This window comes from Cicer arietinum, chromosome 3, assembly GCF_000331145.2.
Source record: "Cicer arietinum cultivar CDC Frontier isolate Library 1 chromosome 3, Cicar.CDCFrontier_v2.0, whole genome shotgun sequence".
NCBI lineage: Eukaryota > Viridiplantae > Streptophyta > Magnoliopsida > Fabales > Fabaceae > Cicer > Cicer arietinum.
The window spans coordinates 75,401,898-75,420,594 of record NC_021162.2 but is presented as its reverse complement, the minus strand read 5'-3'; the positions used below and the strand labels follow the sequence as shown (position 1 = coordinate 75,420,594).

Sequence of the window (18,697 nt, the reverse complement as noted above, 5' to 3'; positions counted from 1 at the left end):
CTCTTACGTACTCATTCACTCTGTAAGTGTGTGTGTGTGTGTGAGTGACTCCACTCGATTCATTCTCGAAATCGATGCTTTGCTTGCAATATTGCATTTCAAATTGCACTGCGCACACTCACAACAACAGGCCACACGTGACTTCATCCACTGTTGACTAACAATCCCTTTTTCTTTTATTTTTTTACGTCAACTCTTTTAATGTTTAACTTTAGTAATTCATTCTACTAAAATTTTAAATTAATTTTTTAATAATTAAAATAGTATCTAAAATATTAAATACAATGTTAAAATATTATTAAAAAAATATCAAAATAATTTTTTAATCGTCGATTAAATTAATTGAATTATTGATTATTTAAAAATAAAAAATATAAATATATATTAATTGATATTTTCAAAAAATATTTTGAAATTTGGGTAATTAATAATTTAAAATTTTAAAAAGTAATTTTTTTGTTTGACAAGTACCTTATATTTGTTATTATAGCCATGATGAAGTGGTGAAGATGGATAATAAAAAGGAGAAAGACAAGAAAGAAACAAGATCAATTGACATATATTATGTGGGGGTGGGGAACCCTGTAGAGATAGCATTATATTATATCAATAATGAAATAATGGAATATGACTATTGAATGAAACAGAAATGAATGAGTGAGTAATATGTCTGAGAGTGAGGCAGTGTCTCTGGCGACAGAAGTGTGGGCCTAACTGGAAAGCTACAATAAGACAACGTAGGACCCCCTCTTGGAACATAAACGTTGCGCCATATGCATCTCGTGTGCTGTCACAATGCATACTCGATCGTTCCATCGGGTACACAACTGTGAACTCACACTCACTCTCGCCCCCAACTCGCTGCCTACTTGCGCGCAAATAATTCACACTATTTTTTTGACAAGGCATTCACACGATGTCGATCATAAGGAAGACATTTTATTTAAATATATCAACATATGAGTATAAACCAGATTGGACGTTAGATAATTATAATAGAACTGTATTCACAGATACTTTAGAAAGAAAATTATGCACTCCTTAAATATATATTTTTGTTAAATTATATACTTTTGTCCAAATTAATCATAAAATCGGTCTATTTCAAATCAACCTAATTCGTTGAACAATGACATAAAAGTTTTTCAAAATTAGAACATATTTTACTGTGAAATGCATCTAAAATCAACAACCATAATAACTCACATACACCCTCAATCCTAGCCATCAAATGCTGAGACGCATCCAACGTCATAGAATGATCTAAGAATCATGGATCTCCTCTATGAAGATTCTAACAAAATTCTTCTAGAAACCTTGAAAATCTAGTTTAAAGAGATAACACCTTATCATTTGAGCATGTGTTAGTACACCACACTCAATGAGGAGCTCATAACAACAGCCAGCAGCATCTTCTTCCACAACACCATTTTCCATCCCAGAGCCTAGAATCCAAGTTCGGTTCAAAATACTATGCACTCCATAAAGTCGCTATTAATTTTATACATAAATACTTCGAAAAAAAAATTGCAACTCATTCCATTTATAAATATGCATCATCAAGTTTATTTCATTATCTAACAACTTTACAAACAACATGATACAAATTTATTGCATCCCTTTCTTCATTGAATCTTAGATTGTAATGTATATAACTATGTAGATTTCGAGACATTAAATTGTTGAGTTTAATTGTCTTATACTATTAATGAAAAATATTACAATGTCAACAATGCACTTCACAACCATCAATAGACATGACTTTAAAAAGTCAATTATTTCTAATAATCTGACAGTTATAATTAATTGATAATGTAAAAACTCTTTATACTAAGAGTATATGTGAATTAAATCCTAAATTGTTTATCGATGAAGAGAGCAGATATTTCTAGTATTATTAAGCAGACTTCAGTTAAACATTTCTTTTATCATGTGTATAAAGAAAGCATATGAATGGGGTGTTGCGGCTAAAAAACAAAAGAGGAAGTAAAAGAGCGTGCACAATCTCAACGCACTAAAATCAAGTAAATGGAAATCTTTAAATAAAACTATTACTAACAGCACTTGAAAGACTTCAACTATAAATTTCAGCAGAAACAATCATATCACTTCTCTCCTGCAAAATATAGAGAACCAGGAGAGTATATCGCTCTATTTCTTCCAACAAGACACGTAACATCCAGCCATCCACTGAAATTTAGTAAAATTTGAGCTGAAACTTCTGTTTTTAGTGTTCTCTATGATTATTACTGGTTTAATGTCTTCTGATATGCAACCTGCAGCAACATTTAAAAAAATATTTAAGTGCCCATAAAACTGCAGTGACATTGTACCCAAAAAAAAACTGCTAAGTGACAAGAAAGGAAAATATGCTATGGAACGGATTAGCTGATTCGCCATTTCCCAGCCAGTTTCAACTGTGCCAAAATAATTCAGTACAACTAGAGTTTAAAGGGTGTATAATGTTTTATATGTCGCGTGTGTTAGGAAAACAATTTATCCACGTTCTCAATTCATGTTTATAAAGAAGCTACATATTGGAGCAATGAGAGGACATGTGTTTGGCATCACATTACCGTGTTTCCAAATAAGGCGAAGCCTGTTTGGCTGGAAAAATTTACCAATAATAGAAGTTTATGACAATCATGATTAATTTGAAAAACACTGTAACAGTAAAAGGCTTTTTCAACATAGGTGCTTACAGATGTTGAAGTCTTCAGAAGCTCTCTTATCGCCATTGTTGCATAACATGAAGAAGGAAGAGTAAAGGTCAATTTTAGAGCAGTATGGGAATCTTTAGAGCTGGAGTCAGGGACAGATTCATCATGTGGTAATATTACTTCCTTGCTTGCATTCTCATCATAATCAGTCTCAACCTTTACACCATCATCAGAGCTCTCTACTTGCCTAATGCAATCAAAGGCTGTTGTTTCCTTTTGGCCATTTGATGCACCCACTGCATGGACATTTGTACGTTTAGACTTCCCAATTTTGTCTAAATCTGTCTCTACCAGTGGCTTATTACTATCAGTATATGTAAGTAACTCCCTGCAATTGCATCCATTAAAAGACATCATTCAACAAGTGGACTACATGCAAAAAAGGGGGAAGATAATAGTCTATGCAATCAAAAGGAGGGTTAACTTAGGCATGTACCATTCAAAGTTGATTGGTTTCTGAAAAACCCTCCTGTAACTTCCAGTAACACTAGTCATCGAGAATTCCCTGATAACAAGAAAAAAATAAACAAGAGTAAGGGAACCGGCAGCAGAGACAAAAAATAAAATAAAAAGCAAAATAGACAATAAATGTAGAATCAGACTCGTTGAGATTTCAGAGGAGATTGTTATCATAACATACTTAGCATTATGCACATTCTCGGTTAAACTGATTCCATCCTGACCAGAACAAACAAACATGTAACTAATTAGGAAAATAAATTATTTATGGACCAAACAATAGTAGTAAAGCGGGTTGTGAAAGGCTAGGACATCAACATAGACATATGTAGAACTAGCGGGAGTAACAGAATGTGGAGGGGTAGATGGAGAAGAAGTGAAGGGGATATGTCCTATACTAATGTCTTAACTAGAGTTGTCAGTTCTAAGAATCGACATCAAAATATTAATCACATAAATATGGCAGGATCTTCAGTCTGGTGTCTTACAGCATGTTAGACAACATATTATACAACCTTTAGGCTTTGTTTGAGAGTTGGAGGAGAGGAGAATGACTTATAACTAATATTTTCTTTGTTGAGATTTGACTATTATAAAAAAGGAAAAATGATTTCAGAAATTTCTGAAACCCCTCCAAAACCTTTCAAAATCCTCTCCCAATTCTTTTTTTTGAGTTCTCTCGAATTGGAGGGTTCTAGTCCTATGGAGAAAAATAAACCCCCGTGCAAGGTGGGCACTTTCCTCCCTTCTCCACACCTTCCTCCTCCCTTATTCCTCAAACCCTCCCCTTCCGACTTCCAAACAAACCCTTCAGGCAGAGCTAGAGCTATATAACAATAAAAGATAGCCAAATTAAAAAATCAACTTATTTGAAATTTAAGATCAGAGTATAGGATTTCATAACAAGCGACTGTTTCCAGCTCGACACAATAAAACGAACAAAAGAAGGAATATTTTTTTAATTTCCTCTAACAAGAAATGAAATTATAAGTATACCAAAATGAAAACCAACCAAATATCACCTCGGATCATTGTTTGAAAGTGAACTGACATGACATTCAGTCTTGGCTCCATGAATTTCACTCCTAATCATACGCATACAATACTAGGATACTAGAAGTGCATGAGGCCAAATTGATACGTACTTTATTTGTCAAATCATTATACACTTTGACAATATCATTGGCTGGATAAATTGACCGTGAACTGCAAGATAATAAATATATCGCTAATCAAATAAATAAATGTCAGAGAATCAATGCCACCACCCCTCCCTCCAAAAAAAGAAAGACAATGGAATGGAAAACTGAATTATTGGTTCAGAGGATGAGTTGTAAATCATAGAATCTAACCAACATTAATTGGTCAAGCTTACCCTGGCATAGGAAGGATGACATCATCAATTGTATAACTTTTTGAATTTAGATCTTCAGCATTCACAGCCTGTCATATCAAGGAAACCCACTTTAAATTGTTAGCCTTATTTAGAACACCATTCACACAACCTTTGATGCTCCTTGTTGCGTGACTATATTTTGTTCCAAATTTACAATTGACAAATTATCCTTCCCGTTATTGTGCTCTCTTCCTAAATAAAATTTCTTGACTGAAAAGTCAAATTCAAATGTGCATAGATGTATCTCTATGTCCAAATATAAGAGAAAGATATGTCACAGCAAAAGGACATACTTCTAAAGCAACAACTTTGGTTTTGTAGCATACTTCTGCCACAGGCCAAAATCAAAAGACTAACCTTTACAGAACTATTACTTTTGTCATGAATATCTTCAGGGATTTCATCTTCAATATTAGAATCATAAATATCACCGCAGTCATCATCACATTCAGATCCAACAATCTCTGTAGCTTTACTAGGAGGATTTTCTTTACAGTATACCAAGTCTCCTAATACTACTTGTTCGGTTCCTGCCACATATTAAACTTAATAAAGAACCTTTTAACTTCAACTACCACAGTAATGGTCGTCATATAACAAAAAATAATAATGATGGTCGTCCTTGGTAACGATTGTATGGAGAATCCATTGAATGTAGTAAGGATGTAGGCGATGGAACATTGGAAGTTAATTGTCGGAGAACACAAGACAGGTCTAGAAAATTATTATAAATCACAACTTACCATATTTTTGCACCCTTGTACTTGCTGCGTGGTTCCACAAATAGCTTTGATAACTGTGTACATACCTAAAAGAACAGAAGTAATTGAATGATAAAATAAAGATCAATATTACTATTCTAATAAATGGTCTTAAATAATATGTTTTATCTTTTATTTGTGTTCATATCACACTTGCTCTTTACGACACAAAAGAAAACATCACCATGTAGACAGCCTTGTCAAAAATACCCTGTAGACGGCCTAAACATCCCATTTAGAGCTTCTATATCTCAAAAGCAGAGTTTTCGTACTGAATCCACCAATTTTATATTGGTGATGGTGAAGCATACAAGCAGGATTAAAAAGTAAATGTACTCCAGTTCTGTTTCGCATAATATACACCAGCTTATCAGCCAGAGTATTTTTACAATCCAAAAAACAATCAGCTTGATATGAAAGTATAGAACTGACTGACACCCCAAGGGATGGGGAGAAGAGCAAAGAAAGTATATATCCCAGCACAAAATGCCATCCGTGATAAACTTCGCAATTACAAAGGTAAAATCCCCAACTACAACAACACTATCAGCCTTGTTCTGACATTTCTACTATAAAAAAGGAAATAATGCCTGACATAGCAACTTGTCTATATATGTAATAACTAATATGTCATACAGATAACCGTTGTACAGTGTTTTGTTTTGAGTATTTATGCTCATTATAGCTTGTCAGCCAAAACCCCACCCAACATCTTGATAATGCAAAGCAATCTAATCAGTAACAGTATGATTACTACCAACAACAACAAAATTACTACCAGTAAAGGTATGATTAACCAAACATTTACTTCAAAACACATCAACTTATTTAGATACTCACATCATTCTTAAAGTTCGTGGAATAGATTTCAAAGCCTGCAAGTAGTTTCCAGGAAATTGTTTTAAACTTTTCAGCTGCAGAAGATTTGTCAACAAAACTTGGTTATGACATACGTTGATGAATATAGTGGCTAAACAAAAAGATTAGCTTCTCTCAGATCAAATTTATGGAATAGAACATATTACAAATGTAGAAATAGTTTTAATCTGAAGCTTACCACAGCCCTTTCAGCAACTAAGAATTGAGGCAACTGCTTAAGTGTTCCAGCGACATCATTAGTATCTTTATAGTACTTGCGTGCCTTGGCTATTACATATCTTTGTATTTGAATAACAGTTATGGAGAACAAAGAAAATCAATAGACTGGTATTGACTAATAGAGCACAATTAATCGATTAAGACAAAAAGGATATCCCCATCTCTTGGATCAAGGATCAAGTCCACAGCAAGTTTCCATTCCCCGCGGAATAATGCAGCTCCAATACGGTGAGTGGGCACAGAACCACTTCCAAAACGCTGAGCAGTGAACATATATGTACAATTAGTTGCTTATAAAGCAAATATGAAAGAAAAAAAAAATAAGTCCTACAATAAACACAGCCTGAAACACAATATTATAACTTTATCAATGTTTCAACACTGGGAAAAACCAGGGAAGAAAAAGGTCTTGTAAAGTTCAACAGCTTAATTAGGTGCTTTTTAGCATAAATGTTCATATAAGTGTAAGCTATTTCTATAGAAAAAGATAAAATAAAGTCAAACTTTTCATATAAGCTGGTTTCATCAGCTATCCCAGAGAACTTAAGGAAATAAGCTAAAAACAACTTATACACATATCATAAGTTATTTTCTTAAACTCTCTCAAACAAACTCGCAAGTGCTTATGTTAGTAGATAAGCTCAATAGGTTCAAAATATAAATGGAGTTTACATTTTAATGCATGTTTTGGACTTCAGGAATTTTATGAGAAGAAACTTTTCATTAAGACATGGGAAAGATGAATTTGGCATACTTTTCTAATAATGTATTTAAGCTTTCTATGTCTTCGGTGAAAGCCAGCATCATACCAAAACAAAACTGTTCCCTAAGCAAAACTGTTACCAAACTGAAATTTAGACTTCTTTTTTATAAACCAAGAGGATGTACAAAGGCATTACTGTAGAACTAGTAAATAGTAATCCCAACTAGGTTGGCACCACTAACTCTAACAATCATTTGTAACACAACCTAAGAAGTGTGGGGGGCAAAACCAAACCTACCGGTAAGAAAGCAAACTAGCGAAATCTAAAATTCGGAAGGTTCAAACGGTTCTGTATGAACTCAGCCCTAATACAATGGGGTAAAGAATCCCACTAAACAAAACCAGACAATGAAAAAGTGTAATTTGCTAGTTTATCCGCACAACCATTACTCTTTTACCATTGCCCTTTTTGAACTGTAAGTACGAGAGAACTTAAATCTCATATGATCATGGCAGTCAAAATCCCGATCTGGGACATAGGATCCCACGATTTTACGATCTCGCACCCCTTCCCCGTGTTCATTGACGAGCAGAAACCCAAAACGATGGGAGAAGGTGGAATCGATCGTGGAATTGGCGATCTTGCACGATTATATGTGTTTCAGTATCGTATGGGTTTGCTACTATTTTGAAGTTTTATTTTTAGTTGTTTTTTTACTTTTTTGGTGACTGTTCTAGAGGTTTAGTTGTTTTAAGGTGCGATTTTCTCATGTTCTGAGTGTGTTAGTTGTTTTTAGGTTGTTTTATGAATCTAATTATCCCAAATTTGAGGTTCCTTAAATATTTAGGCTGTGATTTGAAGTTTTTTTTACTTAATTATGCTGTTTTACATGCATATGTATGAATCCATATACAATTAAGCTGACATTTAAAAAGCTTTATCATACATGGGTGAATGCAACTACGGAACTTTACCTCTAACTAACACAAGGAAACAATCCAATTGTCTGCTATTTTAACAAATCCGAGTAAAATATAACTAATTCAAGAATAAACAAGAAAAAAAAGACACATAAAAGGCAAGAGAGCACAAGGGTTTGATTTAGAAAGTACTTGTAAACCAAAGTAGTTGATGAAGCCATGCCGTCCTAAGGAATCTGCAGCCGCTTTTATGGTATCTACAGAATCTGCAACAATACCTCTGATAAAGTATGTCAGTTATATGAGCAACGTGCAGTTACATCAACAAGTAAAATAATTATAACCTCAAGAGATATATTAAATTACGAGAGGATAAGTGAATTTCATGCATAGATAATACCCTCACCGCAATGTGATTGTAAATCTGTTTCCCAAGAGCTGACCAAGACAAAGTCCTTCATTAACATAACTGGACAACAATACATTTATTTTATAGTTTCATCATCCATCAAAAAACTAAAAAATGGGAACATCGAGCACTTAAAAGTCAATCCCCCTTACCAGAAATCGCCCACTTTAATACCAAACAACTTCTCATTAAGGGAAGCTAGCTTTCTTGCTTGTTGCTTATAAACAGTAACCTAGAAACAAAAATGAGAACTAAACCAACTGTTTCTAAATTAACAGTTAAAATGGAAGATGAAGAAAGGAATGAATGTTTAATACAAAATCGGAAAAAATATGAAAATGTATTACCCTTTGGGTTGTGACGGCACGTTTATCTTTTGTACCCGCAAATCCAAATGATCTCGACTGTCAGTTAATTATCAATCAGTTAAAAAATTTAACAAGCTTTTCTAGCAATCAACTATATCTGAGCAGACAGCACATATTCATTTATTTTTCAAAGAAGGTGGTTATGGACAAAGGAGGGAGGAGCAGGCAAGACATACAGAAACAGAACTCAATCTCCTCATCACAACAAAGATATAGATGGGGAATAAAATTCTAATAGCCAAATGGATAAATTAGGATGCTGGACAATAAAATTGTTTCATCTAACTGAAACCAAACATTTTATGTCAGAAATAAATCAGAATTTTATGAGCCAAAAATTTCAAGCAACTATAAATAATAATAATAATAATAATAATAATAATAATAATAATAATAATTATTATTATTATAATAACAACAACAACAACAACAATAATAATAATAATTATAATTATAATAATAATAATAATAATAATAATAATAATAATAATAATACCAAATTTGAACCTCCAGCTTAAAAACAAAAAGTCATACAGACGATAAGAAAATAATTAAAAAAAGTTAGAAAATAAGACAAATAGAAATAAATTATCAAACATCTTTCATTCTCATATGCCCATCAACAACCAAGAAAAAGGAAATTATCACATACAAGTACGTAATCAATTGTCATCAGAATACCTACTAAATATATCAAAGATGAACTAAAGTTACAAAACACACCTTGATGCCAAGCATATTTCCAAGCACCCCCAAAGCTTCCTGGGTATCTTTGTTCTCCTTAAAAAGATGAAACCTATAAAGTACATCGGTAGAAATACTCAGTTGATAACAATGAGAAACTTAAACGATATACAAGTAGGAAAATATCGTCACCAAATATGAAATGCAAACAAGAGTTGCTATCACTTTCAGGTAATTGACTGAAAATCATATATGTTAATAAAGATAATAGTTTATTTAAAGTCCATTCCTTCCAGCCATCAGTTGTTTGGGTAAGAATCTGGACTGGGAAGCCTTAATTTCAGCGCTAGTTGAATTTAGTTACAACTTATAAGGGGAAATGGTACTCTCTTTACTCGTCTATTAATTAATTGTTGTGAATTGTGATAGAGCAAGAGTAGTTTTGCAAGTAAAACCAAAAACAATAAGCATTAAATAAGATCAATCCACATGAGACAACAATAAGAGTGTATATTTAAGTCACCAGTATGAGTTAAAAAGAAATACAATTTTGTTAATATAAAAATCAACCTGGAAAACATTGAGCAATGCTTAATTAATATTTTATCAAACAATATGGCTGAGAAACAGAAACAGAAACAGATGGACTCAGAGTAAGAACTAAGGACAGAGACAGATAGAGTATTATTCAAGAGAACCCAAACCTCTCTGTGACCTCTAACTATATCCCACATAACAAAAAATACTAAGAAACTGACTGTTTGAACACAAAACTTCGATCACAATAAGTTATTTTAGGGTATTATCCCCTACTATGCCCATATTTCTACTTATATAGACCCTTTTAATTTAAGAACTGGCCTGTTATCAGAAAACTTTACCTAAGAAATTTGCCAGCATTTTCTGGCCAATTTTCTGAACCTCTGCTGTCAAAAGGCTTATTATCTCTATCTTTGCGTTTCCTGGAGTTTTTGCCTTTGTTGTTGGGTCCACCAGAATTCAATCTCACGCGGATGCATTTTGAGGATGCATCTGGTCCATCGACTGTGTCAGTGACCAGGAACTTGAAGTTTTCCCTAAAGAAAACATGCACTGCCTGATAGATTTAAGAAGTATAAAATTATGATGTTTTAAATTGAGAAAGAAAAAACTACAAAATAAATGTAAAAGCAAATTATAATGGCCAGCGCTGAACTAAAAATGGCCTAAACAAATGAACTGCAAACCAAGAGGATTTAATTTGACACCCGGTTTCTTGATCTAAAATACAAATGACCCCTGATGAAAACTTCAACCCATCATGATCATGAGACACCCTAGTCCCTACCTATATTTTGACCTAATATTAAAGTGCTCGTATAGATGCCTTATCATATGCCTTCCAAATCCATTTTGATGAGACACCCTGGTCACTAGACTTCGGCCTAATATCAAAGTACTCACTGATATAGATGTATGTATCATATCATATCCCTCCCAAATCTAACATAGAACTAGAAAGTCATTATACTGGTACTAACCGTTCGATGGGATTTATCAGAATCTGGAGAAAGAATAATAGGAGAGGGACTGTCTTCGCCGCCAACATTAATTTGATTAATAAATTCTTCCAAACTGGACGCATCAGATTCCCCAGCAAGAGACTTAAAAGATTCTATTTGAGAGGCATAACTTATAACTTCAGATTCAGATGTATTGGTTTTATTTTCCTGAACACTCTGAAACAAGAACAGGAAGTCAAATACTAAAATAATCAAAAAGCAATTAAATTAATAAGCATTAAGCCCAAATCATCATACCTTTGATTCATCGACCGGAACCTTAGATTCCTCAGCAGAGGCTTCCAGTGAGGATAGCTCAACAACTTTACCATCTATGTCTACTTCATTTACAATAAAATCAGAATACCTGGATCATTCAATTGATTCAACATTAACTAAAGAATACAATGGTTGAATAATATTTCAGCATGCGTCATTTCATAAATGGAACGTATACTAGTCAACATATAAATTCAATTACATTAGCTTCATCTTTGATTTATGCATGTTCAATGCAGAATGGATAAAATTGACAAATTCAATAAATGAAGTGTGAAATGAATGGACCTTTGCTTTAAAACTCCACGGAAGCCAGGAAGGTTGGAAATATAGCAGGAGATGCCGACATCGTGTTCTTCCATGGAATTCATTGTTACAGCAAACGGTTACTGCAAACGAGTGAGTGGTGAATGCTTACAGAACAAATACGAGGGAAGCTAGGGTTTTAGTTTAGAGCTGGAAAGAGCGGGAAGGATGGACCATGTTACGTGCTACTGTTACTGCATATGAGGTGTTCGACGGTTTTCCTCGGATCAAACGCGACGGTTTTCCTTAGCAAATTGTGCTGCTGGGCTTCTTCTGCCTGTTAGACATTTGGATTTGTAAAATAAACCAGAAAGTATTCTTATTAGCACCCCATTTTTGTTAACCCACCACTCTTTATATGCTATGTAAAATTATTTTATATTCAAATTTGCAACATCATCTGTTACATTCTTTGTCTTTGGTAATTAACTATTTTCAATATAAAATTATTTTATTTTATATTGATAATAAATTTGATTACTATAAGCTGAGAAATTGTTGAAATAAATGTATCAATAATTATATTATTATTATTTGTTATATTTATGTCAAAGATATCTCTTTAGATATTTTTGTTTTGTTTTAAGTTTTTTAGAAAAATGAGAAATTAAATCTTTATAATTTAAAGTTTGAATTATAAATAAATAAAATATGATAAAAATTATTTCGGCCAGAATTTAAGTTTAATTTTTTTATAACGATTCATATTTAAATATAACTCGTTAACTACTTTTGATTTTATGCGATAGAATATGATTACGTATGCATCAAATATTTTTATATTGACAAAATGTATACTAATAAAACTATGGATGTGGAGTTGAAGTGCATATGTATTCATATTTTAGTTTTTATTTAATTAATTTTTTACTTTGATATATTATCGCATCAAAAAAATTTGTTTTTTGAGTTTCACACTTATAGTAATTTTGCTTCTAACTTAATTTTTTTTTTTTCAAGTGTGATAATGCCACATGTTTTAAAATTAGACAAAATAATTACAAAATATACAAATACTATACATAAAACAATATAAAAAAAATCTTTATGAATTTTTAATTTGATTTCAATTAATAAGATAGACAAAAGAAAATACATTAACAGAAATAAATAAATGAATCAATTTTATTAATATAAAAATTACAAGATCAAACTAAACTTTTAAAATAAATTAACAGGACAAAAAGAAAATTTAAGCAATTTATGTTTTATAAACATCAAAATACATTTTTATAAAACAAATAAAATAAGTTAAAAGACAAAAGGATAACTCAAGCCATTTATTTTTTTTATCAAGAGACATTTTTGTAAAAAAAATTATAAAATTATATTGTAAAGAAAAACACAATGAATAGAGGAGCAATTGAATTATTTTTAATTTATTTTAATTCCGATCGTAGAGTGTATAGAAGTGTTGTGTGCGTGCGGCGGTGGCGCGCACAGTGATACTTCCAATTTAGAAGAATAGATCGATTTGTTGTTTGGATCTGTGAATTCAGCAAACATGGTTACAAAAACAGAGGAATCTCAACTGAAGAATCTAGAAATCCAGGTCGATAATGGCGGCGGAGGAGCTTGGGAGTTTCTTTCCCTCGTCAGGAAGCTCAAGGTTCGCCGTTCTGATAAAGTCCTCAAGCACGGTTTGTCCATCTTGAACGATCCCAAACAACGATCCACTCTCGGCTCTGAAGGTTACTCCATAAACCTAATTTTTTGTTCTAATTCCGAGTAGTAATATTCTTCAAGTCAACTTCAAATTTCACTTTATAGTTTTTCTGATGATTTTTTTTTCTTTTTTATGATTCAGAATGGACTTTGTATGAGCAAGTTGCAGTTGCAGCTATGGATTGTCAAAGTCTTGATGTTGCTCAGGTTTTTTTTATCTCAATTTAATTGATTTTTTGTTTTTTAATTGGTTTATTTCATGTATTTGTGAAATTCACTTGTATCTGTTGCTGCGAAAATTGAAATTCACTTGTAATTCCGGGCTATTTAGTCACAGCTGGTTCTAAGTCGTTTTTGGATAAATAGCTTAATCAAGCATTTATAGCATAAGTGTTTATCATATCATTGCTTATGTATAACCTATTTTCACGACAAGATAAAATAAAGTCAAATTGTTTATAAGAAGTGTTTATGTCAATATCAGAAGTGTTTATGTCAATAAATGAGTTCAAATAGCTCAATCTAAACAGGCCCTTACCTAGCTATTTATTTGAAATATTTGAAGCTTTTTTCCCTTTATCTTATTTTATATCTACTTACTTTGTTGTTACCTGACTCATTTCTGATATGGAGATACCGAGGTGGATGTGTTATAGATGGTACCGTTCTATACAAATATATTGTTTGCTCTTGTAATTTCTCAATCTGGATTGTAATATGCTGCTGAATCTTTATGTTGTCCATTGTGTTCTTTATGTTGCCTGAATTGAGCAATTTACTACATTTTTTTGTTCATATATGATGAGAAAAATCTTCTAGTTTGAGAGTTTATGTCTTGTAGTTGGTAATAATTTGTTTCTTTATCAGGACTGTACAAAGGCTCTTCGGAAGAGGTTTCCCGAGAGCAAAAGAGTTGGTAAGTCGATACTTTCCTAGCTTTCTATGCCTTTACCGTGTTGTGGATTTGAGTTGTTTGAATGAATAGCACCATCAACCCAACTCTTGCTGCAGTCTCTACACACCAGTTAATCTAAAGCTTAAAGAGGAAACAATAAAAATTCTAAGTGGCACCACCTGATCTTTGATAGAGCCCTGCAAATGTAACAGGTGTTTAGGTAGAGGTAGCATTGATGTTGCTGAATTGTTCTTGGTGAAATATGCCTTTGACCAGTGATGTATCTGCGCATCTTTTTGAAATATGCAACATATGGGTTGCTGTTAGGCTAATAAAACAATTTATTTTGAAATTGCAATGACAATGATTGACCTGTGGCATCTTTTTTTGGGGTTGTCTTGACCCTTTACATTTAAAACTTCAAGAACTATACAATAATTTTCCAAATACATTCTAACCGTAATGTTTACTCTTTCGAAACACAAACAACACACGTCCTTCACTGGTTATTGATGCCCAGTTCTGGTTTCTTGGAACGATTTGGATTGGTAGGTGACTAACATCATTGATTTCCATTCCTTCAAGAGGGATGTTATATAATGTAAATACATTCAAAGTTTGAAATCCAAATAAGTTTGTTCTACAAATGCATGTTCTTTCTTCTTCTAGAAAAAAATCCAAATTAGTCTGTTTACTTGATTTGTGGTGACTAATTATTACAGGCAGGCTGGAGGCAATGTTGCTCGAAGCAAAAGGATCATGGGACATGGCAGAAAAGGCTTACACAAGCCTTTTGGAAGATAATCCTCTAGATCAGGTAAACTCACTTAACCTTATTGGGGAAAAGGGGGGAGGGGGAACAGTCAGTTGATTAGTTACCCTATGTGATAAGACAAAAATCTAATAATAATGATTCATTTTCGCGTGTTTTGTCAATTCGACTTGATGTATAACATTCTTTCACTTTAACCTTTAAAGAAGCCAGTCTGGTTGATTAATGAAAACCAAAAAGGGCAACCTAATGCTATAGAGCTCTCACCATAGTGGGATTTTAAGGGAGGGTTGGACCTATTCCGTGACTTGCACCAAGGCTTTCTTGAATATTGAAAACCAAACTCTTTCTTTTTGGCCGTGTTGCTGTTGTACAGATCATCCATAAAAGGAGGGTGGCTATGGCAAAGGCACAAGGCAATATTTCTGGAGCTATCGAATGGCTTAATAAATATCTGGAAATGTAAGAAAGCTGTTATTTTTGTTCCTTCTGAAATTGAAGATAAAAGGAAAATATTGGTTAGATGTTACATCAGACTGAAGAACACATCTGAATTATTTTTCTCATTTTCACAGATTCATGGCAGATCATGATGCATGGAGGGAACTGGCTGAAATTTACTTATCTCTGCAAATGTAAATTTTTAATTTATTCTGCCATTTCTCTTTCAGTAGGATTTATTTATGTTGCTAATTATTCAGCTGCCTTTGTTTTTTTGGATGTGTCAACCAAAATATTGTTATTTTGTTAGGTATAAACAAGCAGCATTTTGCTACGAGGAAGTGATATTAGCTCAACCAACGGTTCCACTTTATCACTTAGCCTATGCTGATGTAAGTGACTTTATGAATTAAGATTAATTTACTTTAGTCAAATCAAATTCTTCCTTTTCCCCTGTTTCTTTGCTCTAATAACAGCCAGGCACTGAACATTGCATCCTAGAGATGCATGGGGCTACCTAGCAAGAGTTATAAAACATTATCTTGACTTAAAATGGTATTGCTAGGTACTTTATACACTTGGTGGATTAGAAAATCTCCAAACTGCCAAGAAATATTATGCATCTACTATTGACTTAACTGGAGGCAAGAATACCAGAGCTCTCTTTGGTGTATGCTTGGTGAGCTCTTTCTCCCAATCTTTCATCCGAGTGTTTATTTTCTGTGGTCCTGTACAACTTACAAGTTCATGAGTCTATGATGTGAATATAGTTCTGCTTTGGTAGATATCCCATTTTCCTTCATAGATTGTTGATTTTCTTCTCTACAACTTGGGATTTGTGGATTCTTCTTTAAAACTTATTCCCTTATATGCATGAAAATTAAGTTTTGCTCCTATTCTCCAGTGCACCTCTGCTATTGCACAGCTTACAAAAGGGAAGAACAAGGAAGATAAAGAAGGATCACAGTTACATTCTCTGGCAGCCAAAGCTTTGGAGAAGGATTACAAGCAGAGAGCTCCTGACAAACTTCCTCAACTCACAACTGCCTTGAAGAGTTTAACATTGTCGTCATGATGCAGCATTTCTTAAATATTGTTGTTATTTTGCACTTTTTGGCACTGTATTAGATTATTATAGCATGAATCTAACATATTTAAAATTCCTCATATACTTTCTTCTCAATATTAAAAAATGAGAATTCATATTGTTCTGCATTTTACCTTCCGTAATAAATATTTATCTAAAGACATGTTAAGTTTTAGATGGCATTGTGGCTTTAAAATATTGTGATTAAATTTCCTCATGGATGTGATCAGGTATAATTTTTTTACATTGTATTTACTTTTGCAAAACAAAAAAACATTGTATTTACTTTTTCTTTTTCTCCATGGCTGTGTTTTTTATTTTTTTACACTTGGTATAAATATTTTTTTTTTAACTGAGAAAATTATATTTATCAGTCTATTTTGTAGTATTGTTTTCTTTCCCTGTCTACTCATGCATTAACTTCCCTTCCCTTGCCACATCGTTCGTACAATTTTCCATTTCTAGAGTGTTGAGGTGCAACACAGCAGCTTTTTATGGATTATTATGGTATCCACTTCAGTTCCAGTCCCATCTCAATCCCGCGAGGCATGCACCCGTAACAGACGCTGTTATGTTATCGTCCTTTTTTTTTTTTACTTGTAATGAAATGCCATTCCTATCGGTCAAATAATAACTCTTTGTTGTCTTGTTCCTCCCATTTCTAGGACACCTGTAATAACTCGAACAACATTTGTATTTTCAGTTATTTACTATTTTACTTTTTCTTTATATTTAGTTATTTACACTTCATCAGATATACTTGTTAGATAGTACTAGTATTTAAGCCACACTATTGGCTCATTTGTATAAGCTTTGTCAATTTGTATTTTCTCTCTTTCCATCAATCCGGTCCACAACTTTTTCTCTCTACTCCTTAACTCATGGTTGGAAGCTATATTCCGTAACACTTCATACTTTCAAAGAAAAAAAATTGTAAAAATTCAATGGAATTGAACAACAGTTACATATGTTAAACTGACTTACATGCACAGACCGTACTGATTGTCTCGGGTAATGAAAAACACAATGTGGTACTAAAACTGCATTAGATTACGGATTTGAATGTGAAATGCTCATTTATTAAGATCCTATTAAAGCATTTATATGAGAGACACCATTGTGTTAATTAGAGCGAGTGTGACTTGATCAGCAGTAGAAAAGGTTAGCAAGTTCATGTCTTTTTTGTCAAAGCAAGTTCGTGTCTAAAAGAAACCACGTGTTGGATGAATTGAAGTAGCGTTTGATTCAAGCTCCTAACTGAATACGTATCAAGGCCAACAAGCACAGGACAGAGGTAGAATTCGATGTGACATATGCAGTTTTTCTAAAGTTTTAGCTAAAGTTTTTCTAAAGATGTGGCAAACTGCAACTCTTGCGATTCGAATTTTGATCTAATGCCAATGGGGGGAAATACGTTCTCATCAAGTGCAAAAATATGCCAGACTTCGTAAATTGTTGGCAAATCTTGTCTAACATTACAGGGTCAGCTAGGACCCCTGAAAAAACTTATGTGTAAGTAAGAGAAAAGGGAGAGGGCGTTTAAACAAAGGAGATTGATACACTGAACTTCAATTTCTATCCTGTTATTCTCTTGTTACGCAACAGATGCTCTTAGAAATGATATACATCTGACTTGAGCAAACATCATAGTAAATGAGGGATTGCAAAACAGAAGTTCAACACATGAAAATTGCATTCCAAGTTACCAAGAACTCAACCGTGTAGAACAGTTTGATAAGGGAAATCAGCAGAAAATACCTGGCTAGATGATTGAAAACCACAATATCAGGTTCTCTGCTAACAAAAACAGCATGTATTTAGAATGCTCTAAAGGGTACCAAGATTTGGTGATGAACCCAAACGATCAAAACATATGTGGATGACAACCCTTAGGAGTATGAGTGCATGTTTTAAAGAAGTCTAGTTTATTCATGATTTAAGGGGTAAGCAGGGATAACTTCTATATGTTAGGATTGACAAGAGCATAAGAGAGTCTCTGCAGTCCTACAAAAATAAAGTTAAATTTTTTACCACAGTGTGGAGTTATAGCCTTGTTGGAGTTTTAGAAGAATAACTATCATGGTGCAGTGGTGCTATCACTTTTGACATAGTATCTATGTCAAGAGTGATAAAGAAAATATATACAAGCAATAGAATTTTCTATATAGTCTGTGTAGTTAGAAGATTTCTTC

At 33.1% G+C, this 18,697-nt stretch overlaps 2 protein-coding genes across 2 annotated transcripts; one reads left to right on the top strand and one right to left on the bottom strand.

Annotated features, from left to right (window-relative positions):
• Positions 1-1,907: 1,907 nt before the first annotated feature.
• LOC101497502 (multisubstrate pseudouridine synthase 7) lies at positions 1,908-11,966 on the bottom strand. Its single transcript, XM_004494627.4, has 20 exons — positions 11,628-11,966; positions 11,319-11,427; positions 11,040-11,237; positions 10,401-10,615; positions 9,559-9,631; positions 8,815-8,871; positions 8,620-8,699; positions 8,465-8,527; positions 8,251-8,338; positions 6,590-6,692; positions 6,394-6,497; positions 6,177-6,250; positions 5,319-5,383; positions 4,933-5,105; positions 4,555-4,622; positions 4,325-4,385; positions 3,361-3,398; positions 3,157-3,225; positions 2,703-3,048; positions 1,908-2,276 (listed from the first exon to the last, which is right to left on the bottom strand). Exons 1-20 carry the CDS (start codon positions 11,708-11,710, stop codon positions 2,247-2,249), a joined length of 2,097 nt encoding a protein of 698 aa, XP_004494684.1. The 5' UTR covers positions 11,711-11,966; the 3' UTR covers positions 1,908-2,246.
• Positions 11,967-12,994: 1,028 nt separating this feature from the next.
• LOC101497172 (uncharacterized) lies at positions 12,995-16,680 on the top strand. The gene is made up of 9 exons (XM_004494626.4): positions 12,995-13,336; positions 13,453-13,517; positions 14,178-14,226; positions 14,928-15,022; positions 15,354-15,439; positions 15,553-15,612; positions 15,729-15,810; positions 15,984-16,097; positions 16,323-16,680. The coding sequence occupies exons 1-9, from the start codon at positions 13,150-13,152 to the stop codon at positions 16,491-16,493; spliced, it is 909 nt and encodes a 302-aa protein (XP_004494683.1). The 5' UTR covers positions 12,995-13,149; the 3' UTR covers positions 16,494-16,680.
• The last annotated feature ends 2,017 nt before the right edge of the window (positions 16,681-18,697 follow it).